Raw genomic sequence first — 26917 nt, 5'->3', positions numbered from 1 at the left:
TTGCACAGTGCACCCCAACACCTCTTCCTTGGCAATTCGTTTTGCATGGTACACCTCAGTATCTCTTCCTTGGCGACTTGTTTTGCATGGTGCACCTCAACACCTTCTACTTAGCGACTTATTTTGCATAGAACACCTCAGTACCCCTTTCATGGCGACTTGTTTTGCACAGTACACTTAACATTTCCTTAGCTACTCGTTTTGCGTAGTGCACCTTTACATACCTTCCTTAGCAACTCATCTGCATAGTACATCTTAACATATCTTCCTTAGCAACTTGTTTTGCATAGTACATCTTAACATATCTTCCTTAGAGACACATTTGCATAGTATTCTTAACATATCTACCTTAGTGACTCGTTTGCATAGTACATCTTAACATATCTTCCTTTGAGACTCATTTGCATAGTATATCTTAACATATCTTCCTTAGCGACTCATTTGCATAGTGCATCTTAACATATCATCCTTAGCGACTCATTTGCATAGTACAACTTCAACATGGGCACAGTTTGGATAAATTTCACAGGAATATGGACGAACTACACGCGAAAATGAGACGGAAAAGAAGTGCCAGAGATCCTCCTAAACTCAGGATTATGTGCCAAAGAGAGATGGATGACTCTGGATCCTGACTGGCGGACGTCACAGGTACAGGGCAGGTGAGCACAAGCAGTGAAATGATTGTACTGCATGTTGCTTTGGATATTTCGTAACACTAGGTCCTTGGGCGATTTATTTTATACACTACTCTTTAACATTCTGCTCTATGCAATTTATATCGCTTTAATACCGACACACTTTGCATTAACAGCATACAAGAGTATACTGAGATGTAATTTGAAGAATAAATCGCAATGGAAGAGGTGTTGTGAAAATCTCCAAAATCACTTACAAGAGCCATGGTAGTGAACTAGTAATTCTGATTATGCAGGCTCGAATCCCAGTATAACCAGCGGAGTTATTAATTAATCACTCATCATTCTCTCTACTCACAATACCTCCAAACATTTTTCTCACCTCACAAAACCTCCATCTCATTCTCACACTGGTACTACCTCCTCATCGTCCCCTTACAAATCCTTTCTCACCTTTCCACTCACAGTACCTCCCCATCTTTTTCTCATCTCACAATCTCCATCTCTCTTCCTCTCCCCAATGCCTCCATCTTTCTCTCACTCACAACGTCACCACCACACCACCACTCTCTCTCTCTCTCTCTCACCTCTGCCACGCCGCCGCCCGTCCTGCCGTACTTGATCAGATAACCAGTGGGCTCGGTGCGACTCAGGTCAGGCTGCCAAAACAGCTGCACGTCGGTCAGGGTCACGTTGGTCACCTGCGGGGGTCAAGTGAGGTCAACGAAGAAACCACTAGCGAAAGGTGCTCGGCAATGATAAGGTTTATATATGGGTTCTTGTTTGAAATGACATGGCAATTCAACGTTCGAGGCTCCTCCTAAAGGTAAAAGTAAAGAGATAAAATGGAAAAGGTTGTTGGAATGTTACGTGGCACAAACGAATCTTAAGTAATGTACAGGAAAGGGTGGTTTGATTTGCCTTGCGGCACAGAACAATCTGATGAAATGTACAGTGCAGGGAGGTTTGAAAAGCAAGATATAATTTTTCTCATAGAGATAAACAAATACATTACACATTGATGAAAATGAACTACACATAATTAACATACAGGACATTCTCTATCCTACTTAACTCCTCCTTCTACTTACAGCAAGCCGCTTCTCCTACTGCCCTACCTCATCCTACTTACTGGAAGCCCACTACCCTACTTAACTCCCCTTACAGCAAACCCCTTCTCTCACCTATCTACCTGATCCTTCTTGTAGTAGCAATCTTCCCCTCGTATATACTTACCTACTAATCTTTCTACTGCCTGATCCTTCCCACTCCACACAGAGGATCACAGTCCCATTTCCCGCACATTTACCTCCCAAACCTCATTCCATCAACTTTTATGCATGATCTGGCTAACTTTTCCACGGTCACGTCTATCCTTACATACAACACAGCTTTCCACTCCTCCCCATCCCCTACTTACAACACCGCTGCTCATCTCTCCCCATCCCCTATGATGTTTCTCTATTCGTTTACTCCCAACCCTCCTCACTAACTTATCTCTCCTTCCCTCTCCTCCCCACCAGCTTCCTTCCTCATCCCTCTGCTCCCCATCAATTTTCCTTCCATCTCTTCCTTCCCCATAAATTTTTCTTCCCCTCTCTTCTCTCCTCTTTCCTCCCTCCACCCAAATCAAGTCCTTATCAACTCATCTTCAATACCTTTCCTACTCAAAACGACTTCCCATCCGTTCAGATCAACTCACATCAATCTCCTCTCTTCCCAATTCACAAATTCACCCCTCCTCCCTGACTACCTCCTCCTCTCCTCCCTCTCTCTCTCTCCCTCACACACACACACACACACACACACACACACACACACACACACACAACTCACAGTAAATCCCCTTGGTGTGGCTGGAGGTACTGGTGGTGTGAGGGCAAGGGTGTAAGTGTGCTTGCCCTGTGGATTGGTGGCGGTGCAGGTGTAGCGGGTGTAGTCAGCTTGGGTCACACGCCGCACCTCTAGGACACTACCCCACTCCGCCACGCCGTCCAGCAGCTGTCAATGACAGATAAATGATATCATCATCATCATCATCATCATCACCATCCAGATCTCTCTCCATACCTAAGAATGGAATGAGTTACACTAGTACAGATGTAGGCCTGCTGTGTTAGTGAACCATACATCCATTTACCATCCCAGCCCGATTTCACACTTTCACCTGCGTGAGGAAATCAACAGCGAGGCTCTCTACTCAAGAGACACAGAACAATAAAAGAACGAATGATGCCCTTGGTAAAAATTTGTCCCTCTCCTGGCGTAAGAGGTACGAGGTTACTTGCAACGCAAGAACGGATGGTGGGATAAACAATCAAGCCAATACAATGAAGGGAGGTCTCCATCTCCCCGATTTTGTCTCATATAATAGCGTTTCATGAGGAGTAGCGAGTATTGGGTAATATTCTTTACCTCTTATCTACGAGGAAAATATTCTTTCTTATAACAAGTATAAGTCAGTGCACCTGTAGAAGTTTATATTCATGATGCAATTCTAAAAGAAAACAAAACTATGAATGAGAAAGCACGAAATTTTATCAGCTACTGCGTAATCTAAAAGTAATAAGATGATTAACGATAAGCCGTGCTTAAATGTAACAGACTCGAATATACAGTATTAATAACCCCTTCATTACGGGAAGTCTCTCCTACGCTGAAAAAATCGTCTGGTGTTAGCAAGAATACAGAAGTCGTTATCGTAGTGAGGGGTTTAAGGAAGACTATTGCTAACCCCTTCACCACGAGGGGCAGAGGTCATTTCTTAAGCTGAATCGTCTGTCGGAGGCAAGAAGGAAATGTAAAAAATCATCAGAGTGGAGGAGTAAAAACATGTTACCTTAATACATTCTGCTGACCTGCTGCAGCTTCGGCCAACATTCTCAAACAGATTTACTCTATATGAGGGCATTCTAAAATAGATTTACTGTGTATGAGATAGGTGTACGTGAAGCTGCTAAGTAACTGAGGACAACGCAAGAGAAATACATACATATTGGAAAAATGCAGCAGCAATAAAAAAAATCGACATGCACCTGGCAAAAGAAGTGAAGAAAGAAAAGATCTGCAGGTGATGGTGTATGAAGTTAGTGAGGTCAATATGGGAAGGAAAAAACTAGGCTAAAAGATCTGCATGGGAAATGGTCAGAAAAATCTGCAGGTAAAAAAGGGGGATCGAGTTAGGTAGATGAATTCTGAACGGAGTAGAATACATAGCGTTAGTTTGGCGTTTTTTTTTTTTTTTTTTTGAGGGTCGATGGACTGACAAAATGTGGTAGATTCTGTCAAGCGCATCTATAAATAAAGATACTGTCCTTTAGTCACTGAAATACGGGCAGGTAGGTAAAGGTATTCGGGGACATGAATGATGAGTTAATGGCTATGACGCTCATTTCACTGGCATGCTGGCGTTTCCCACTGTCGTACTTGTCCTTTCCTTGGTTTCTGAATTCTACATCACCCCATCCTTAAGTGGGAATTAGACCATCATGACGACGCCGATGATGATGAAGAAAGTGTGGAGGCTCTTGTTTGCACTTCAGTCCTAATAAAACTGAAAACGAACTAAGGACATTTATAAAGGGCGTCAATGAGTACATAGGAATTAATTCTCTTAATGTTAGGACAGCTCTTGTATTGTTTCAGCTAATGTCAGACGATTTTACTCATCTGAATGAGTCATAAGAGCCTGTAAATTTTAATTATTATAAGTTTTGATATGGGGGACAGTCAAAAGGCATACTGTGCGTATAACATGACGAAGGAGGAGGAGGGGGAGGAAGAGCTTATATTAACACTCTTTGGCTCTTATGACTCACTCTCAACTAACTAAAAGCTTCTGGCGCCAATTGGAACAAATTACTATAGTTGTCCCCACCAGAATAGGGTTAAGGGTGCCAGGGATAACATTATCACCCTGACTCCTGTGATTCACTGGTTAACATCGTTTAACTCTGGTTAGAATAAAATACATGACGCGACGAAGAGGCAAGACATGTATATAAAACACACACACACACACACACTCTATCTATCTATCTATCTATCTATCTATCTATATATATATATATATATATATATATATATATATATATATATATCTGCCATAGGCATAGCGCCTGCTGGATGGATTGGATTGGAATTTGGATATAGACCTGAAATGCAATTGATGATGGCAACGGGTTTATGAGAGATCAGATGAGAATTGATGGAGATATGAATTTTTGAAAATCTGCCCATGTTGTGCTTCCTGGTCTCTCTCTCTCTCTCTCTCTCTCTCTCTCTCCCCCCCCAGGAGTATTACTTACCGTCCTGCCGAGATCACTCTACAGGTCTTATGTCAGAAATTCCACCACTGAGGGGTTTCAAACCCCTACCCAGCCGAGGGTCTTTGACCAATTTTGAAGAAGAACAGTAAGCTTCCAGGGCTTATGGATATCTACCTTTTGATATTTTTTCAGAATGATTGGCGCAAAATTGTGATCTGCAGAGAGCAGACAAACAAACTGACAGACTGACTGACTGATGAAACTGTCCTGCCCCACTTGCTTGCTTTACTCTTTATCTAGTCTTCTCTTATGGAAGACTAAGTTCAGCTACGTTAAGTCCAATTAAGTTAGTCAGATTTAATTAAGTTTCATTAGGTAGCGCTGGATAAGTTCAAGTGGGGAACCCGACATAACAACACATCAAGTAATCACAAGTCCATTTAAGGCCGGCGCTACGTGGGAGCGTCTCGTTCCTTATTAAGAGGAAGGGATTCTAGGGTTACTCAAACTAATTTTCTCTTTTTTGTTTATCTACAATTTATGTACAATTTATACACTAAGTCAAAGCAATCAACTGATTTGGTCCACTCTATGAACTCCAAGTCTTGCAACTACTTTATGATCTTACTCTACAATAAAACTATTAAATCATGCCACCTTACAATGGTAATTAACAAGACAACTAAGTTCCATTAAACAAGTAACAGTTCACGAATATTATTACTCGTCACTGAAGATAATACTCTCTCTTACTAAAATAAAACCAAGACCATTATGGTTAAATACAAGGTAATACTAAAGATAATATTCTCTTACACATAGGGTAATACTAAGAACAATACTCTAGCACACCATCATCTCCTCTTTGCATTATTACTACTAGAACATTAATCTCTGTAACATTTTATTCTCGTATCACTTCACCTCAAGTTATTTCAATATATTTCTGCAAAATTAATATCACTCTTTAACACAGTCATATACCCTAACTCAATACTTCTCCATAAAGACACTTAACTTTTATATAATCTTTGTTCCTTTCACCATTGAGCAAATAAGTTAATTTAACAATTATACAAACTATCTGGCCCGTCCTGTTATACCCTACCACGAATCTACAGTATACTCTTAATATTTTTCACAGTATATTTCACTTTCTTCTCCTTTCTCTCTTTCCTTCTCTCAGTTCCACTTTCCTCTACGTTCTCTAACAAGAATATCTACTCACTGACACCGTAGAGTACCAAGACATCACCAGTCTCATCGTCGTGGTAGGGTGCTCAGGCGGCCTTCTAGCTAAGATCTTCCCCAGGTTCTTCTCGACTCTTTGCCCTCTCTGCTTCTTCTGACTTCCAACCTTCTGCTTCTCCCTCAGGAAAAGTACAGGGGCCGGAAGTAGGCGTGCACTCTACATATCCTTCGTTCACTTCTCTGTGTTCTTAGTCGGGTCTGGTCCGCAACATTTTGAAACAATGTCCATTGTATAACGTTATTCACACTAGACATTGCTACCCTTTAGTTTTGAATCACTTTTCTCTTATCTCTGTATATGTACGTAGGATACTACTCCATTAGGCCGTATCTAGCTCTTCCGTTCGGAGCACATAAATTTAATTAAGTGTAGACAGTACAGGGCTGTGAGAGTAACTGTGTGCCTCGGCACTCCCTCTTATTATTACTCATTGTTCATTCACTTTTCATTTTTCATTCTTCACCATTCACTGATCTGCGGCTTCTTCCATCTTTTCAAGGTGCCGCAGGTAACGATATCTGTCATGTAACGTTTTTCGATATCCTTTATCCCTTACTGATTGTTGTGGATGACGTGGTTGTGGTATGGGTGGTTGTGGTCGGATGCTGGGTGGTCTGATGGTGGGTGAGTCAGTCGCAGCCGCGTGTGTTGTGTTCTCATCGAATGCCTGGTGTAAGTCGTCATCACCATCATCGGCGTCATCAGCATCGTCGTTGTCTTCCGTATTGCTGTAGTTGTTGCCGCAGCTTGCCGTGCGGCGACAAAACTCCCACAGGCAAAGTGCTTGTTAGATGGACTGGAGTTTGGATTAATTTCTAACCATTTCAGCATTTCTGAAACTTTTCTGGGTGAATATATGGATATTTCTTGGGTCGATGTTTTTTCACTCCTTTGCTTAGTTTTTACTAACGTGTAGGCAGTCATTTGGTGAAAATTTTTGCGCTTCATTGCGAAGCACAGGGTAGGTTTAGGAAGCTAAAAATTATTCCCAGGTGAGCCAGACGTCTCTCTTCAATTTGATAAGAAAAAATAAATAAATAAAATTTTCGAAATTTGAAAAAAACAGTGTGGGGCTGGCCACTGGGTCCCGACGATTTCCGGACTCACAATATATATATATATATATATATATATATATATATATATATATATATACTGTAAATATATATATATATATATATATATATATATATATATATATATATACTGTAAATATATATATATATATATATATATATATATATATATATATATATATCATATATCTATCTATCTATATACCTAGGCTGCTTCCCCCAAGGAAAGGGAGGTAGCCGAGACAGGACGACTCACTCTCCATTTACTCATCCATTCAAACACATTCATTCGCATCTTAGCTCCAAAGGCGAGAACGGACAGATCCTCACTGCATCACACCGCACAAGGGTCAACTGCGCAATGCAATCAGTGACATCCGCAGCAGGGCCCGACAGCAGAACTGGTTTACCCCTGCCACATCATAACAGACCCATCCCCTTACCCGCACCTGACCTGACTAGCTGATCAGACCAAATGCGGGAGAATATCCCCTCAGGGCTGCGTCATCACTTATTCATTCACAATTTCTCTCCATTTATTTCTGTCACGCACAGCCACTCTTCCTTGCTCAACAGACATCCCTCTCGCATCCAGCGCTCTCTTCAAACTGTCCATCCATCCTATTCGTGATCTTCCTCTCAGCCTAACACCTCTCACATCAGATCTAGTTATCTTTATCACCAATCGCTCATTATCCATTCTCTCCATATGCCCAAACCATTGCAACACCCTCTGCTCAACTCTACCAGCCATCTCCCGAACAACTCCAGTTCTCCTTCGCACTTCATCATTTCGCACTCGATCCATACGCGTCACTCCACACATACTCCTCAGACATCTCATCTCCATTACATTCAAACTTTTCCTCTCTGCTACACCCATATTCCATGTTTCAGCCCCATATAATGCAGTCGGTACCACAAAACCCTCATACAGCCTTCTCTTTACATCCATTCTAAGCGAACGACATTTAAACACTTTTTTCATTCCTCCCAGCACCTTTCCTACTTCATTCATTCTAAACTTCACTTCTGCATCTATTCTTCCATCCACAGCAACATGTGACCCTAGATATTTAAAACAATCTACCTCCTCAAGCAACTCACCATTCAAAACTATATTCATCCCCCTACCATCTACCAACCTCGTACACTTCATCACTTTACTCTTATTCTCATTTACTTTCAATTTCCTCCTTTCACACACCCTTCCAAACTCCTCTACCAACTGTCTCAATCTCTCCTCTGAATCAGTCACCAGTGCAGTATCATCTGCAAACAGCAGCTGCTTCAGATTCCACTCTCCTCCATCAACATTTACCAGACTCAGACCACCTAAAACTCTTGCATTCACCTCACTTACAACACCATCCATGTAAATATTAAACAACCAAGGCGACATCACACATCCCTGTCGCAGCCCCACTCTCACGGGAAACCAATCACTCACAGCATTTCCCACTCTTACACATGCTCTACCATTTACATAAAAACTTTTCACCCCTTTTAGTAACCTACCATCAAGTCCATACAATCTTAAAACAGTCCACAAAGCCTCCCTATCAATTCTATCATACGCTTTCTCTAAATCCATAAATGCCCAAAACACATCCTTGTCTTTCGCTAAATACTTTTCACACACTTGTCTCACAGCAAACACCTGATCAACGCATCCCCTCCCTCTCCTAAAGCCACAATGCTCATCACTAATCACTCCCTCTGTACCCTCTCTAACTCTCATAATTAACACTCTACCATACACTTTACCTACAACACTCAACAGACTTATACCCCTAAAGCTAGTACATTCATACTTATCACCCTTGCCTTTATACAACGGGACCACACAAGCACTTGCCCAGTCAATTGGCACCATACCTTTCTCAAAGCACACATTCAACAATCTTACTAACCAGTCAACAATAGTCACTCCACCACCCTTCAGGCATTCCACAGCACACCCATCCATACCTGCAGCTTTCCCTGTTTACATCTCCTTTACTGCCTTCTCCACTTCCTCCTTCGTGATCAAAGAATCATTCAACTCTCCCAACACATTTATTCCTTGCACCCTTCTATCCGCCACAATCTCAGCCACCCTTTCCTCCTCTACATTTAACAATCTTTCAAAATACTCTGCCCATCTCTTCCTTACTGCATCCATCTCAATTAACATCCTTCCATCCTCTGCTTTTACTCGTTCTTCCTTCCCAGACTCTCCCTTTCGCACCCTTTTCACCTCCTTCCAAAACATTTTCTTATTCTGTTGAAAATTCTCTGTCAGCCGCCTACTCCACCTCTCATCTGCTGCCACTTTAGCATCACGCACAGCCCTTCTCGCTCTATTCCTCTTTTCCTTATACCTTTCATATTACATCTCATCCTTCCTCTGCAGCCTCACTTCATATGCACGTCTCTTCTCAGCCACAGCCATACTTACTTCCTCGCACCACCATTCACTTCCTTTTCTTACACCACCACCCACACGTCTCACACCACACACCTCTTCTGCATGCCCCACCACAGCACTCTTAAACAACTGCCATTCCTCCTCCACGCTGCCATTTTCCCGATCTTTCACTGCGTTCCACTCATCTTTCAATTTCTCCTGATACTCTATCTTTTTCTCTCTTTTATCCAACTCACTCACTTTCAAAACCTCCCTGCCACACCTAACCCTCCTAGCTCTCACCCATCTCTTACCTACTCTTAACTTTCCCTCCACCAGGTAGTGGTCAGACATACCTCCACCCTCCCCTCTCAGAACTCTCACATCCAACAATCTTCCTATTACATTCCTGGACACAACCACATAGTCCATCAAGGCTCTATCAACAACCCTTCCACCCTCCTGTCTCACCCATGTATACTTATAAATATCTTTCTTCTTAAAAAGCGTATTCCCAATCACCATCTCTCGCTCAACACACATCGCTATCATTCGTTCCCCATTTTCATTTCTTCCAGGCACACCATGCATACCAACTATGCCTTCAACTGCTACATTTCCCACTCTAGCATTCAGATCTCCCATCATTACCACATTCACATTCGCTCCAAAACTCTGCAGACACTCATCAACATCATTCCAGAAAGACTCCCTCTCTTGTTCATCCCTTTCACTACCAGGCCCATATGCACTCACAAACACCCACAACTCACGTTCAAATTTCGCTTTCACCCACATCAGTCTCGATGACACCTCCTTCCATTCAATCACACACTGCTGTACTTCCGGACTCACTACCCGGCGTTGTCCGGGACTTTGCAAGGGACAACAGGAGTAGAACAAAAATTAATGAAAGAAAAAGTGTCTGAGAATACTATCACAATGTATTTCTAGTAGATCACAGGAGATTCTGACTATACACATAAGTGGAAATAGATCAGTTTGTGAGGGCTTCTTGGTACACAATATTCTCTGATGTGAGCATATGACTTGGCTCAGAAGGGCTTCTATTTCTGGTGCAAGTACAGCAGGCGTTCTCTCTCAATCTTCGCGTACATGTCGACCAGATACTGATGGACGAGCTACCTGCAGCGAAGTAGGTAGTTAGGCGAGGCTTCACGGGTGACGAAGTGGAAAGCATAAATGTCATTCGCTGAAACCCTTGCTTTGGTTGGGCTGTCCGTCACACATCTGGGGGATCATGAAGTGGTAAGCGTCCTGGCCCTGCCACAGTTCACTGGGTACTGCTGAGCATCATAGGGCCTGTGAGTCTTCGAAACCCACTGTGGATGGTTGTCCTTCTTCTGCAAGATGATGGTCAGCTTCTCATGGGGCTCCCCAGCCATGTGCACGGTGACTTCCTCTGCAACGGGAGCATTGAAATGACGAGCATGCCCACCTGCCAGTCGTTTATCGGGACGAATCACAATCTTGTACTCATCAGTGGGGCTCCATTCCATGGCAGTCGTGAAGGACCAAACCAGGTAATTGTGCTGATGAAACTTTGTTGCAGGGTCTGCACAATATCCGGCCTTAGGCCTGGAGCCACCTGGCACCTTCGGTTGCTCTCCTCAGAGTCTCCCATCAAGTATATCTGGAGGAACTTGGGCTTCTTATTGGGTAGGGGCTCAAGACTGCCCATCAAATGGTAAACTTGGCCCTGGACCCTGAATGTGGGCATTTATCATGCCTCGACCACCTTCTTGTCGGCTCCAAACGATGTCATTTAGGTGGTGGCGACCATCATCCACTCATTTGATGTAGAGCTGCCTACTTCTTCCTTAGCATTTATCATTCTATTTCTGTGTCTGCCCTCCTCTCTTCATATTTCTCCCATCTTTCCTGTCACTTCTTACTGCTTTTCTTTCCTTTACAGGTGGCTTTACATTAAGTGAGAAGCCAAATGGTTTCTTGTAAGCCAAGAAACCATTTACTAAGCTGGGTGGTAACCATATAACCAAACCATACGTGCTCCCTACATGTCAACAAGTGGGTTGGTGGAGGATTAGTGCCCCTCCCCGTAAAACAAATAACTCAAAGTCAAATGGTCACCCCTTATGGGATTGTGGCGTCTGGCAATAGATAGATAGACAGAATTATAATAGTAGGTATTGGAGAGGAAGTGCATAGAGGCTGGGGTATTACCCTGCAGAAGCTGATTCAGTGGATCAGGGGGAGCTGCAATGGGGGGCGGAGTAACTTTGCCTCCAGAGCAGCACAAACCTGGTGCTCCCCCAGGAAACTTCTTGGCCCCGCAAGCATCACAGACTTTCGACATAGACCCAATATCTACACGTGGGTCAGCCGCGTAGTCGACTGTTGCATCGTACCTGAACACTGACTTGTCCCATATGATCGTTAAGCCTCTTTGCTGTTGTGGAGCTTCGAACTGCCATGTTGTGACCATGCTCTCCCTGGTCCTCTCCTTCCTGTTGACAGTCTCATCTGCAGGCTCCGCTGCCCTGGCAGACGCCAAGGTTTCCCGGTTCCTGGTCCTCCTCATGTTCATTTGACCCTAAATTTCAATGACCCTGGCGGTAGCCTTGCTTTCCTGGTCCCTCGCCCTCCTCATGGTAGGCTGATCCTCATGTTCAGCTGCCCTGGCAGCAGCCCTGCTTTCCTGGACCCTCGTCCTCCTTATGGTAGACTGATCCTCTGTTTCAGCTGCTCTGTTTGCTGCCACTCTGGCCTGGTTGAGAGCATTCCAGGCCACCCTCTCCTCTGAGGTTTCATTGTCCCTTGATCCAGCAATGTGCTCCTGATGGGCTCTGGATCGAGATCGATCCTTTTCAATCTGGGCCTTATGTGTTTGCTTTTCCCTTCTAGACTGAGCTGTTGCTGGAGAAAGGCAACTCTTCTTTGGAGGCATGTTTCACTGAGTAAGCACACTGAGTTGTTAGTTTACACTAACAGGAACGATGATAGTAGGAGGGGGAGTTGTTGTTGCCACTTTATTTTTTCCCTCGTGCCCACCAGACCGTCACTCGACACTGGTAACAACAGCATAATAATAACAAAGTGCACAGCAACGCACGCTTATAAAATTCCAAATACAAACAGGGTTTTTCCATTTTCGAAAGCCCGAATTCGTTGCGTGTGGAGGGTGAATTTTACCCCATCCACAACACGGAAAAATCGCAATAGCCAATCAGAAGCCGTTTCTGGTTTGGCAGCGTATGGTCACTGTGGAGGTATGCTAGGTCAGTTCTGACGTGCTCATGCTGCTCCTCACGCAATATTGCCCCTAGGGCTCCTGTTTTACGGAGGTTAAAAAGTCTACGGTCAGGGTTTGTCAAGTTCTCGGCTGAGATTTGCTGAAGAAACTCGCCCGTTTTGAAGAACACGTCCCCTTGACACGCCTCCAGGTCAATTTTGACAACCCTGTTCTGTTCCTCAGGTCAAGTTACCCTCACGGACCACGTTTCATCCAGGTTGGTCCAGTAGTTTAGTCAATTAGACGAGTAACCACAGACAGTCGATTTCTCCCCCTCTCTTGTTCAGTTGTGCCCTACTTTATTTCCCAGAATGTCAGAAAAAGAAACCATTGACTTTTGTTAATAATTACAGCTAACACATGACCCACAGCAAGTAGGCAAAATAACAGATTTGGAATAGTAACACATGTTACAATTCTTTCCTATGTGATTTTACCCTGGCGATGAGGCTTTATAGCAGGTTGAAAAATATTGCCCCCCCACCCTTTTATTAATTGTTGGAGCCACCTCTGATATAGGAAATATACACTTTCCACATCAGTTCCTGTCAGTTACTATTGTTATCTGTTCTATTAATAAATGAGTTTTGCTAGTAACAAAACACATATTAGCTATTCAGCTCAAATCTGCCTCAGCATTCACTACTGCTGGTAGCACTGAAACAACTGGGATATTATATTTTTATCTGGACAAATATATATTTTATATCATCGCCACCACCACCACCATCATCATAGTGAACTTTTTACAACCTACTGATGAAGTGTGGAGATATTATACACTTCAGATAATACTTTACATCATCGCCACCACCACCACCACCACCATCATCGTGAACTTTTTAACACCTACGGATGAAGTGTGGAGATATTAGACACTTTAGATAATTAGACAGCATTTTGTAATTGTAGAGGCTCTCCTAATATGCATATAAAATTCATTCACAGGATCAGCCCCATGCCAGAAGCTTCCCAAGGAGAGAGGGTGAACTTTTTAAAAAATGCTGAGCTTTATGTGTAACGAACTAATTAGAGAGGAGGAAGGGGATGGGATTAAGAATAACTTTGTTCAAAAATTTCTGCACATGGTCCCCCTGGAAGGGATTATGAGGTTTCAAGATATACTTTGGGACCCATATAATCAAATTTTGAGACTATTTTTTCAGTTATTGCACACAGCGAACTAAATTATTTTGAAAAACTTACGAGACTTAGCTCTTGTAACAACTGTAGACAAATAACAGATTTTTATCCATTTTACTGTAATTCATACATAAATTACTCAATGTAAGGAAAGAATTACTAATAACTGGTGCACCAAAAAAAAAAAAAAAAAGCCGTTTGTTCTATACGAGCTACATTGCATCATCAGATCATGTTATACCTAGGTCTAGAAAAGTAATTTTTTTTTTTTCTGAAGGGTCGTATGGCTCCCTAGACCCTTATTCCCCTCCTGGCTATGCGCCTGAATGTATGATTTCCATTTTTTTTTAATACAAATCAACAAGGGTGCACAAGGAACGGACTCTACAACTGAAGACAACAACTGTAACTTCAACTTGTATCTCAAGAGCACTGAAGCTGGTGTCCTCCTTAACGCCGCTTCCACTTACAAGGACGTGAGAAGTCTGTTAAATCCACACTTCGTATTTGATGGGCACTTAATAAAGCAAAGGGAGTGGGGGCAAAGGGGGAACTGGGCCCTCCAATGTACAGCAGGGGACAAATTTCGCCGAACACTTCACCTCTTCTACTGCTAGCACTCCTCTGGTGACTAGTATTTGAAAGCTGGGAGAGGACTGGTATGTTTCTTCGTCCACGGATGGTTCTCTTTGATGTGATGCATTAGAGAGAAAAGAGACAGACATCCTCCAGGTGTGAAGTAGACGCATTAATAGGAGACAGACTTTGCTCCTGGCTGTACCACTGCATGATGCGCCACTACCGATATCAGTAACAGCCAGTCCTATACCACCCCTTTCGAGGTGTAAGAGGCCGAGGCTAGGCTACCGTAGTTTAGTAAATTAGGGGTAGATGACCATCCTGCCTTCCGTGGTAGGTTGCGTTACATGATCAAAAAACCTCTATAGTAGGACTCGTCCACGTTTGCGGCTATGGTGTGGCCCGCACCTGTGTACAGTGTTGCCACGTTTTCTATACCGTTATCTCTCTCTCTCTCTCTCTCTCTCTCTCTCTCCTGGCGGGAGATGTGAGCCACCCTGAGTACTTTTGATTCTTTTATAAGTTGTTTATGATTGTGCTTTCATTTGTTATTTTGGTTTTGTTATATTTAGTGATATTTATCATTTTTTGTATACGGCGACAGATGACCTGTTATTGCAGTACCATGATTGATTTTCATTCATTCATTCTCTTTCCTCTTCCTCCATCTCTCTCTCCACACCACCCCTGAGGTCAAGGCCACCGACTGGGTGTGGAAGTGTTGCCGCTTGCGAGTGAATAATGTTTTTTTTTTTTTTTTACTTCAGTATTGGCATATGCCTACTATTTTGTCCTACATATTAGCTTATGATTATAAATGTGATTATTCCTCGCCCTTAAAATTACGGTAAAAGCCAGTAAATGTGAGCATTTTTCCCTAGCAACACCTGTACAAGCTATCCTTGTGTCTACGGAGGGGTACGTACTTTACCTTATGCCAGACTGGATGTATCAGTGCTGCCACTCACAAGAATTATATGAATTATTTCTTTTACTTTGGATATTGGCATATTTCTTCTTTTTTCAGGCTCATTCTCTTATATCCATAACTGTAATATTATTACCCACCCTAAAACTACGCTAAAAAACATTAAAAGTGACTACAATTTCTTTTAGCAACACTGTATAATATGTATGCCATGTTTCTGTGTTACTGTATAAATATTTTAGGCATAATAAGATTACTGTTGATTCATCCATCAAAATACACAAGTGTAAGTTTTATTCATCTGAACTTATCGTATTTGTGTTGCCTTGTACATAAATAGCTTCCGTTTCACATCGCAAGTTGGGGAAACGTGGCACCATTGTACACAGGTGCGGGCCACACCACAGCCGCAAACGTAGGCGAGTCCTACTATAGTCACCTCTTGGGAATCGAATCTATGCACATGGCTAGACCCTCACTCCGACTGGGGCGCTCTAACCACTATACACCAAGCGCCATATATCATAAGCTACACACACACACACACACACACACACACACACACACATGAAAATCAGCAGTTTCTGCCATGTGATGGTGTGGATACCGTTAAAGTTTGTTGCACACTAAAGACATTCAGAGTTTAAAGGTACCAGGGCTACTTACATACTCAGTTTTACCACCACCACCATCATCATCATCATCATTATCATCATCATCATCATGTTAACCCTTTGACTATAATAAGTGTGTAAGCTGAATAAAATCGATTATTGTAAGCCGGAATAAAATAGGCAGTTCCTTATTCACTGCCAGAACTTTAAATGAAAAAGAATAAGGAGAAAGAAAATATTGGTGTCCTTGGTTACTCTCGGTCGCTGAAAATTCCCCAGCCGTTAGCTTAAATAAAATGCAAAGCCGGTATTTGGCGGTCAAAGGGTTAACGAAGCCGTGGACTGAGACGGCAAAATCTGCCAATCTGCACATTCAGACATCCAGACAGAAAAAAGGGCATCAATCAGAACCGGGCCAATCAAGGTGCATGCAATATTTCCTTTTTATACACTGCTGAAAATTCCATGGCCTCCATAGTGGTACGAGAATTACACATACCTTATTTATTATTTATTTACTTATCTATTTATTAATTTTGCAATGAAAAAGATGAAGGAATGGGATGGAAAGGTATATGAGGGAAAGGGGTGTGAGATGGAGTGACAGCAGCCTAAGGATGGAGAACAGGGTGACATGGAAATGATTCGCTCTTGGCCACCCCTTCAGGGATTTAAGCGACTGGCTATATAGATAGATAGACAGATAGGCAGACAGATAGATTGATGGACAGAGAGGCAGTGAGATAGACACAAATAACAAGCTTTTATGGGCTGTAGTTGAGAGAAAGCCATCGCTGAAAATACCATTAGCCGCTACTGTGCCAGGGCAATCATATATATTTTTTTAAAAAGATTTTTGGAGCGTAGATGCAAGAGAGTCATTTGCTGTAATTACTGCTTGCTGCGTGTATGACCTCTGTCGCTTGGGATGATTTTTATTTTGGATTTAATTTTTGTAACTGAACCCGGTACGCTAAATGATTAATCCGGCACACGGGTGAATATTCATGGGTGCGCCTCGGTATACCTGTTCTCATATAATATACAGTACATCCACCATCATCATCATCATCATCATTATGACGTTTTATTTCAACCCAAGGATAAGGTGAGGCAGTGGTAAGAAAACAAGGAAAGGAAAAGACCGAGACAGGGAGAACTCTTAACAACATGCCCAAGTACATAACACATCATCACTATAATCATTCGTCACCACCACCGCACTCATCATCACCACCACCACCATCATGACTTTATTTATTTATTTATTTATTTTACCTAGGGATGAGGTGAGTTTGGGTCCAGAAAACAAGGAAAGGGAAAGCACACAACAGGGAAAACTATTATTCTAACCCTTCTTGTTACTTAAGGATTGGGTGACATAAAGTTCAGAAAAGGAAAAGAGAGCATGAACGAGGGAGAACTGTCATCACCAATCACGCTAAATATACATTTCTACTTCTCACGCGAACTCATAAACGAAGTGTTTATTTATATTATCGCTTTCTTACCTGAGTGTCTGCCTATGCCTGACTTTCAATTTGTGTATGGCTGTGTCGTCTTGTCCATCCAACCATCTATCTACATCTCCGTTCGTCACCTTATTTATCGATAACATCACTTATCTTTGTATGCCAACCTATCTATGAAGCTGTCTTTTGAATCCCCCTCTCTAATGCACTTAATGCACACATTCAAGAACACTTAAATGCACACAGACTATAACAAAACATTCAGACTTCGCGGAAATGCAATGCGCTTCCAGTACCTTTTTACAGAACCCACCAGACAACTCTCATATATGCCCGCCTTGGGAATTTAGCACTGAGCTCACGATGCAGCATATTGCAAATGACACATGCTCGTCAACATGTATAAAGGACTGCAGTTACGACATGCGTTTTTCCTAAGATTGGCCTAGTTTTTCCTTTTCTTTCGGCATATTTCACGTACTCAGTAGGAGAATAAGATCCCTTTAGCCTTTCCACAGCACTTCCTCATGATTATCAACAGATTCTAGTGTTAATCCACTGTCAAAAATAAGCATTGGAGATGGAGAGATAGGAATTGTAGACAAAGTTAAAGTGAAAGGGATACCGTAATAATAGTAATCATCTGAATCTATTCTTCTTCTATTATAGGTTATCCTTGTTTTTTATCAGGCGATTTTATTCAACGCAGGAAAGCTCCTCACTGTGAAAGAGTTTATAAAGGCTGTATTTAACCCCATTAAATCGAAAAGTCTCTCGTAGAGTAAAGAAAATCATCTGGAGGTTGAAAGCATGAAATGATGTGTGCGTCACTGGTGAATGGGTTAATGAATTACTTAGTTTCTCGACAAGCATTTAAACGTCCCTTTCAAAATACCCTCATGAAAAATCTGTCATTTATTTTCCTTTAAAGCAGCATACTGCACAGTCAGCATCAGAAATCCTGTTGCGTGTCCTGCCTCTCTCTCCACGGACTTTGAAATTCAGGTCGATGAATCCACCTGAGTCGTCTTGTGGTAGCATAAATAAACAGTAATCGTAGTAAAGGGATTAATTGAACTTCCACAAAACACTGGTGTGTCAGGAAAAACACCCCTGCTAACACCAACCACACCAGTTTTAGATTAGACAGACGTCGCATGATGCGCAATAAAAGGTACTGTACGGTCGCTCAAAAAATTATCTGACTTCCCCCCGCCCCTTCTTTACACTTTGAAACTGGTGAGTCGTTTGAAAAAATTATGTAGTAAATAATTTGTGGACGTGTAAGCTTGTTGTTTTTCTCAATATACTGTGAAGTAGTAACTGTATAAAATATACGAAGTATACAAACCAGTGTATGGCATTAGCATCCAAGTTGTTACATGTGGTGCATGACGCTATTTGTTCCGAGTCCGGTGCGTTAGCCCCTTCAGTGTGGTGACTTTCTTTTCCTTATCCCTTTTTTATTAGTTTCTTGCTGTCTACAGATGATTTTATTTTACTTTCTGTATTGTAATAACGTCGTCTGGAAGTAGTACAGGCAAAATACAAAATACATCACTGGTGTCAAGTAATGAAAATCTATCTATCTATATACCTAGGCTGCTTCCCCAAAGGAAAGGGAGGTAGCCAAGACAGGACGACACACTCCCCATGTACTCATCCATTCAAACACATGCATTCGCATCTTAGCCCAAAAGGGGAGAAGGGACAGATCCTCACCGCACCACACCGCACAAGGGTCAACTGTGCAGTGCAATCAGCGACATCCGCAGCAAGGCCCGACAGCAGAGCTGGTTTACCCCTGCCACATCATAATAGACCCATCCCCTTACCCGCACCTGACCTGACTAGGCTAGCTGATCAGACCAAATGCGGGAGAATATCCAATCAGGGCTGTGTCATCATTTATTCATACACAATTTCTCTCCATTTATTTTTGTCATGCACAGCCACTTTTCCTTGCTCAACAAACATCCCTCTCACATCCAGCGCTCTCTTCACACTGTCCATCCATCCTGTTCGTGGTCTCCCTCTCAGCCTTACACCTCTCACATCAGATATAGTTATCTTTTTCACCAATCGCTCATTTTCCATTCTCTCCATATGCCCAAACCATCGCAACACCCTCTGCTCAACTCTATCAGCCATCTCCCGAACAACTCCAGTTCTCCCTCGCACTTTATCATTTCGCACTCGATCCATACGCGTCACTCCACACATGCTCCTCAGACACCTCATCTCCATTACATTCAAATTTTTCCTCTCTGCTACACCCATATTCCATGTTTCAGCCCCATATAACGCAGTCGGTAACACAACACCCTCATACAGCCTTCTCTTTAAATCCATTCTAAGCGAACGACATCTAAACACCTTTTTCATTCCTCCCAGCACCTTTCCTACTTCATTCATTCTAAACTTCACTTCTGCATCTATTCTTCCATCCACAGCAACATGTGACCCTAGATATTTAAAACACTCTACCTCCTCAAGCAACTTGCCATTCAAAACTATATTCATCCCCCTACCATCTACCAGCCTCGTACACTTCATCACTTTACTCTTATTCTCATTTACTTTCAATTTCCTCCTTTCACACACCCTTCCAAACTCCTCTACCACCTGTCTCAATCTCTCCTCTGAATCAGCCACCAGTGCAGTATCATCTGCAAACAGCAGCTGCTTCAGATTCCACTCTCCACCATCAACATTTACCAGACTCAGACCTCCACCTAAAACACTTGCATTCACCTCCCTTACAACACCATTCATATAAATATTAAAAAACTAAGGCGACATCACACATCCCTGTCGCAGCCCCACTCTCACAGGAAACCAATCACTCACAGCATTTCCCACTCTTACACACACTCTACTGTTTACATAAAAACTCTTCACCCCTTTTAGTAACCTACCATCAAGTCCATACAATCTTAAAACAGTCCACAAAGCCTCCCTATCAGTTCTATCATACGCTTCCTCTATATCCATGAATGCCCAAAACACATCCTTGCCTTTCGCTAAATACTTTTCACACACTTGTCTCACAGCAAACACCTGATCCACGCATTCTCTCCCTCTCCTAAAGCCACAATGCTCATCACCAATCACTCCCTCTGTACCATCTTTAACTCTCACAATTAACACTCTACCATACACCTTTCCTACAACACTCAAGAGACTTATACCCCTAAAGCTAGTACATTCATACTTATCACCCTTGCCTTTATACAACGGGACCACACTAGTACTTGCCCAGTCAATTGGCACCATATCTTTCACAAAGCACACATTAAACAATCTTCCTAACCAGTCAACAATAGTCACTCCACCACCCTTCAGGCATTCCACAGCACACCCACCCATACCTGCAGCTTTCCCTGTTTTCATCTCCTTTACTACCTTCTCCACTTCCTCCTTCGTGATCAAAGAATCATTCAACTCTCCCAACACATTTATTCCTTGCACTCTTCCATCCGCCACAATCTCAGCCACCCTTTCCTCCTCTACATTTAACAATCTTTCAAACTACTCTGCCCATCTCTTCCTTACTGCATCCATCTCAATTGACATCCTTCCATCCTCTGCTTTTACTCGCTCTTCCTTCCCAGACTCTCCCTTTCGCACCTTTTTCACCTTTTCTTATTCTGTTGAAAATTCACAGTCAGCCGCCTACCCCAAATCTCATCTGCTGCCACTTTAGCATCACGCACAGCCCTTCTCGCCCTATTCCTCTTTTCCTTATACTTCTCATATGACACCTCATCCTTCCTCTGCAGCCACACTTCATATGCACGTCTCTTCTCAGCCACAGCCATACTTACTTCCTCGCACCACCATTCACTTCCTTTTCATACACCACCACCCACACGTCTCACACCACACACCTCTTCTGCATGCCCCACCACATCACTCTCAAACAATTGACATTCCTCCCCACACTGCCATTTTCCTAATCTTTCACTGCGTTCCACTCACCTTTCAATTTCTCCTGATACTCTATCATTTTCTCTCTTTTATCCAACTCACTCACTTTCAAAACCTCCCTGCCACATCTAACTCTCCTAGCTCTCACCCATCTCTTACCTACTCTTAACTTTCCCTTCACCAGATAGTGGTCCGACATACCTCCACCCACCCCTCTCAGAACTCCCACATCCAACAATCTTCCTATCACATTCCTGGACACAACCACATAGTCCATCAAAACTATCAACAACCCTTCCACCCTCGTGTCTCACCCATGTATACTTATAAATATCTTTCTTCTCAAACAGCGTATTTCCAATCACCATCTCTCGCTCAACGCACATCCCTATCATTCGTTCCCCATTTTCATTTCTTCCAGGCACACCATGCATACCAACTACACCTTCAAATGCTACATTTCCCACTCTAGCATTCAGATCTCCCATCATTACCACATTCACATTCACTCCAAAACTCTCCAGACACTCATCAACATCATTCCAGAAAGACTCCATCTCTTCCTCATCCCTTTCACTACCAGGCCCATATGCACTCACAAACACCCACAACTCACGTTCAAATTTCTCACATCAGTCTCGATGACACTTCCTTCCATTCAATCACACACTGCTGTACATCCGGACTCACTAACAAGGTCACACCTTCTCCTGCCCTTCCTCTATCAACACCTGACAATCTTCCATTTACACTTCCAAACATAGACTCACCCTTCCCTTTCATCTTCGTTTTATTCAAAGCTACCACATCCAACTTTCTTCTCACAAACATTCTCCCAATCTCCTCCCTTTTAGCTTCAATCGTACTACATCCACGCACATTCATAGACCCAATCTCCAGGGTATAGGGATAACTCAATCCCCCATCCCTTTCTCTGGCCTGTCTCTCTTTAGGAACTAAAAAACAGAGGAGGGGGTTCCTAGTCCCCTCACCCCGCCCCTTTTAGTCGCCTTTTACGACACGCAGGGAATACGGTGGCAGTATTCTTCCTAATACAACCTGGCCGCACAGTAGTAGTACCACTCCACTGTGCGGCCAGATTGTGTCCCCTCAGCCACAGGGGGAGTAATGAAAAAAAAAAATCCACTATTCCACAAGAATACCGTATTATCTGATTTTTAAACAATAATAAGGCTCGCCGTAAGAGCTCAAAGAAGAGTAAATCCTACTGAATGGACCATTTTTAACATTTTTTTGCTATTAGTAAACAGCAAATTACTGAAACACTGCATTATAAAATTCCATTTGGATCTATAAAACTCATTTGACAGTCTCCCCCAGTTTACGGCAACAACAGCATGGAAAAGTTGTGACGTTTTGGGACACATGCCTGAATTACAAAATGCCTGTGCGTTGTTGTGATTACTCCAGCTTGGCCTAAAATTGCCATATCTCCACCTTGAATGACGCGTTGCAGCAACAGGCTAACAGCAGAATATGATAATAGTCTCGACGACGTGTTTCGAAAGAATTTAAAGCAGAAGCATTGACTTTTATCTATCACCAAGCTTCAATGCTGCAAAAGGACGAAAATCTTGGTCAAGCTAAGCTGCAAGACCTAAAGCATAAGGCAAGACAGTATTACGCTCCTCTAGCTGTTCATAAAAGATGGGAAATCTAATCAACTCTCTCATGGACATGACAATTCTAGTATTCAGTTTCAGACGATTATATTCAGGTGAGAGTAGGTTACAGTTGCCTGGGAATGGTAATACCGTCATCATTAATTCTATCATGTTCTGGGCAACTCTTGTATTATTCCAGATAATGCCACGCGATTCTGTTTAGCTGAGAGCGAGTGAAGATCCCGTGAATGTTTATGCTACTCGTATCACCATACAACATTTCACACTCGAGACAACTGTTCTATACTTGTTAACGCCAGACTATATTATTCAACTGGGAGGGAGTCATATGAGGCTCAGAGAGTTAACTTACTGGTTGTTTTATATGGTGGTCAGTTCGAGTTTTCTGTTTTGACTCTTCACTGATCGAAATATGGAATACCGATATACTTCATCTGCTCACAGTGACTGGCATGAGGTAAAGATAAAAAAAAAGTGGATGAAGGGTTGAGCACTTGAAATAAATGAAGGACGAAAGCTGTTTTGGTATATGCTAGCTGGATGTGGGAAGATGGGCGAAAAGAGAAATGGACGAAAGTTTCTTTCTCTCTCTCACTCACACACACACACACACACACACACACACACACACACACACACACACACACACACACACACACACACACACACCGTCCCAAATGAAAACGTACACGCATGATCCACGGGCCTGTTTGTCACGTCATTAGCTTCCTCCGTGCCGCGTTGCCGGGTGATCAGCGTCCCTCGTTGCTAGGTAATGAACTGCCGGGAGGACAGGCCCGGGACGTGGCTGTGTGGCAGGTAATCAGTGCCCTCTGGTGGTGCCTCGGGAGGAAGACGGGTCGTGATTGGTGCTGACGAATGCTGGTGGTGACTGGCAGTGACTGGTGACTGATGAATGTTGGTGGTGACTGATGGTGACTGATGAACGCTGGTGGTGACTGATGAATATTGGTGGCGACTGATGAATGTTGGTGACTGATGAATGTTGGTAGTGACTGATGAATGTTGGTGCCTGATGAATGCTGGTGGTGAGTGGTGGTGACTGATGAATGCTGGAGGTGAGTGGTGGTGACTGATGAATGCTGATGGTGACTGATGAATGTTGGTGGTGAGTGGTGGTGATTGATGAATGCTGGTGGTGACTAGTGGTGACTGATGAATGCTGGTGGTGATTGGTGGTGACTGGTGAATACTTGTGGCGACTGATGAATGCTGGTGGTGACTGATGCTGTGATGAATGCTGGTGGTGACTGGTGGTGTGATGAATGCTGGTGGTGACTGGTTGTGACTCACGAATATTGGTGGTGACTGGTGCTGTGATGAATGCTGGTGGTGACTGATGAATGCTGGTGGTGACTGGTGCTGTGATGAATGCTGGTGGTGACTGATGAATGGTGGTGGTGAATGGTGATGACTGATGATTGCTGGTGGTGAGTGATGGATATTGGTGAATGATGGAGGTGATTGGTGGTGACTGGTGGTGAGTGATGGACATTGGTGAATGATGCAGGTGATTGGTGGTGACTGGCGATGACTGATGAATGCTGGTGGTGACTGATTAAAGCTGGTGGTGACTGGTGGTGACTGACGAGTGCTGGTGATGAATGGTGATGAAAATGACTGACTGATGAAGATTAATGATGACTGGCGGTGACTGGGATAAATCAAAAGACTGGTGAAGATAATTGGTGACACGTGGTGACTGATGACTGGTGATTACTGGCAGTGACTGGTGATAACTGGTGGTGATTGATGCTGACTGGTAGTGATTAATACTGGGTGTGTGGCGTAATCAGCTTCCTCTGAGGATCGAAGAAGGGTGGTGACTGATGATTACTGGTGATGAGTGGTGATGACTGATGAATAATTGTGATGTGTGGTAGTGAATGGTGATGAGTGATAAAGGCTGGTGTTGTGTGATTGTGACCGGTAATGAGTGGTGCTGACTGGGGTTGACTGGTAAATATTAATACTGACCAACGGTGACTTGTGAACGTTGTTACTGGTGATAAATAGTGCTGACTGGTGTTGACTGGTGCTGACTAGTAAGGATCAATGTTGGCTGATGGTGGCTAGTGATAACTGGTAATGATCTGCGATGAGTGGTGCTGATTGCTGACTGGTGTTGAGTGGTGGTGACTGGTAAAGATCAATGTCCACTGGTACTAAAGAAGGTCGGTAAGGACTGGTGCGCACTGATTATGTATGTGATGACTGAGAAACTGAATAACGAACAATACAGCAGAAGGAGATGCAATACAGTATAAGCTAATGAATTTAGGTAATGAAACAGATCATCATCATCATCACCATCATCATCATCGCCATCACCATCGTCATCATCATCATCATCATCAACATTATCGCTATAACCCTTTTTCCCACTTTAAGAAGGGGTTAGGTAGGATCCAGAAACAAGACAAAAGAAAGAACAATGTGGGAGAACTATCACCACACAGTCATCCACATACTGAAGCTCTCGGCATTAATCAAACAACCAGGAAAGATTAAGGGTCAACCAATAAGCAATAATAGTCACAGTCCCCACTTTGACCCTCCCCCTCTAAAAAAAATACTGTACATATATAAAAGATATGACGGCCATATTAAAACCGAGCGCGCAAAGGTGTAGACATGCCTGTTTTTGGCGACAATTTCTGAAGCATGTACTGATGATGATACACAAGGTCTAACCATTCAGTATCGTTGCTGGCTGCAGTCTGTAATCTAGGATGCAGGCTGATCACATTAAAAAAAAAAAGTGGTTCATGAATGTCCGCCAACAACAAAAGGTGAGCAAACAGCTTCGGACAATGCGTTTTGGTAACAGGCCCAATTTCTAACCTTGCCCAGCATGCATTAATACACATTGTCCTTATGTCGAAATCGGAAATGTTGTACATAACCTACTCGGTAAATATGTATTATAGATCGCCCACTTTAGCTCGGCGGAGATTTTCGTCATTTTAAAGCATATTTCCCGTACCTCAGTGGCAGAAAAAAAAAAAAAAACAGTATGGTTCTACATCTTTCTATCATGCTTCTTCATGACTAGTAACATATTATCAGTGTCAGTTTCTCGTTACAGCTCAACATTCAAGAAGAAGATGGTAATTTTAGGCAAGGTTAAAGTCAGCAGAGCATAATACCAACAGTCCTCTACTTGGGTCGGAAATGCTGTACTTCTCCCTCCACCTTAACTCTCCTCAGATTTTCGTCCTTTTGCAGCTTCATTCACGCAGCGTAGTTGAAGAAAAATATAATACCACTGTTCTATATCCATTCCATGGCAATTTTTGATAAAATAGCGCCAAATTCTTGTGTCTGTCTGTTACTAAAACGCAGCGTTCAAGATTAACAGATGGAATTATAGTACCCATACTTCTAACCTTGTCCAAAAAGCAACACTACACACAGTCTTCATTATGGGGTCGGAGATGCTCTTTTGCTCCCAAGTTATGCCCAAGGAGCATCGGTATCCACAGTTCTAAGCATACACAATAAACACCAGTACCTACAGTCCTCCTCACCTGTGTGCCACAGATGCTACAGTATACTGTATGTACTGTATCTGTCCAATGAGTAAATACCCAACTTGCCAAATAAGCACTAATAGTCACAGTACCAACTTTGCCCATCAAGATCTAATACGAATAATGCCTATTAAGCACCACTACTGACAGTCCC

General features: G+C 42.9%; 1 protein-coding gene across 1 annotated transcript in view; it reads right to left on the bottom strand.

Moving 5' to 3' along the window:
* LOC145413630 (nephrin-like) overlaps window positions 1–26917 on the bottom strand; it is a gene marked incomplete at its 5' end in the record, with an annotated part of 296625 nt that overhangs the window by 6202 nt on the left and 263506 nt on the right. The window contains 2 exons of the mRNA XM_080283291.1: window positions 1226–1339; window positions 2475–2639. Coding sequence (XP_080139417.1) covers window positions 1226–1339; window positions 2475–2639 — 279 coding nt within the window. The remainder of the gene's footprint in view (window positions 1–1225; window positions 1340–2474; window positions 2640–26917) is intronic.

This window comes from Coenobita brevimanus, chromosome 97 (genome assembly GCF_032717465.1).
Source record: "Coenobita brevimanus isolate Jiangsu-jjx chromosome 97, ASM3271746v2, whole genome shotgun sequence".
NCBI lineage: Eukaryota > Metazoa > Arthropoda > Malacostraca > Decapoda > Coenobitidae > Coenobita > Coenobita brevimanus.
This window is presented reverse-complemented; position numbering and strand designations above follow the sequence as displayed.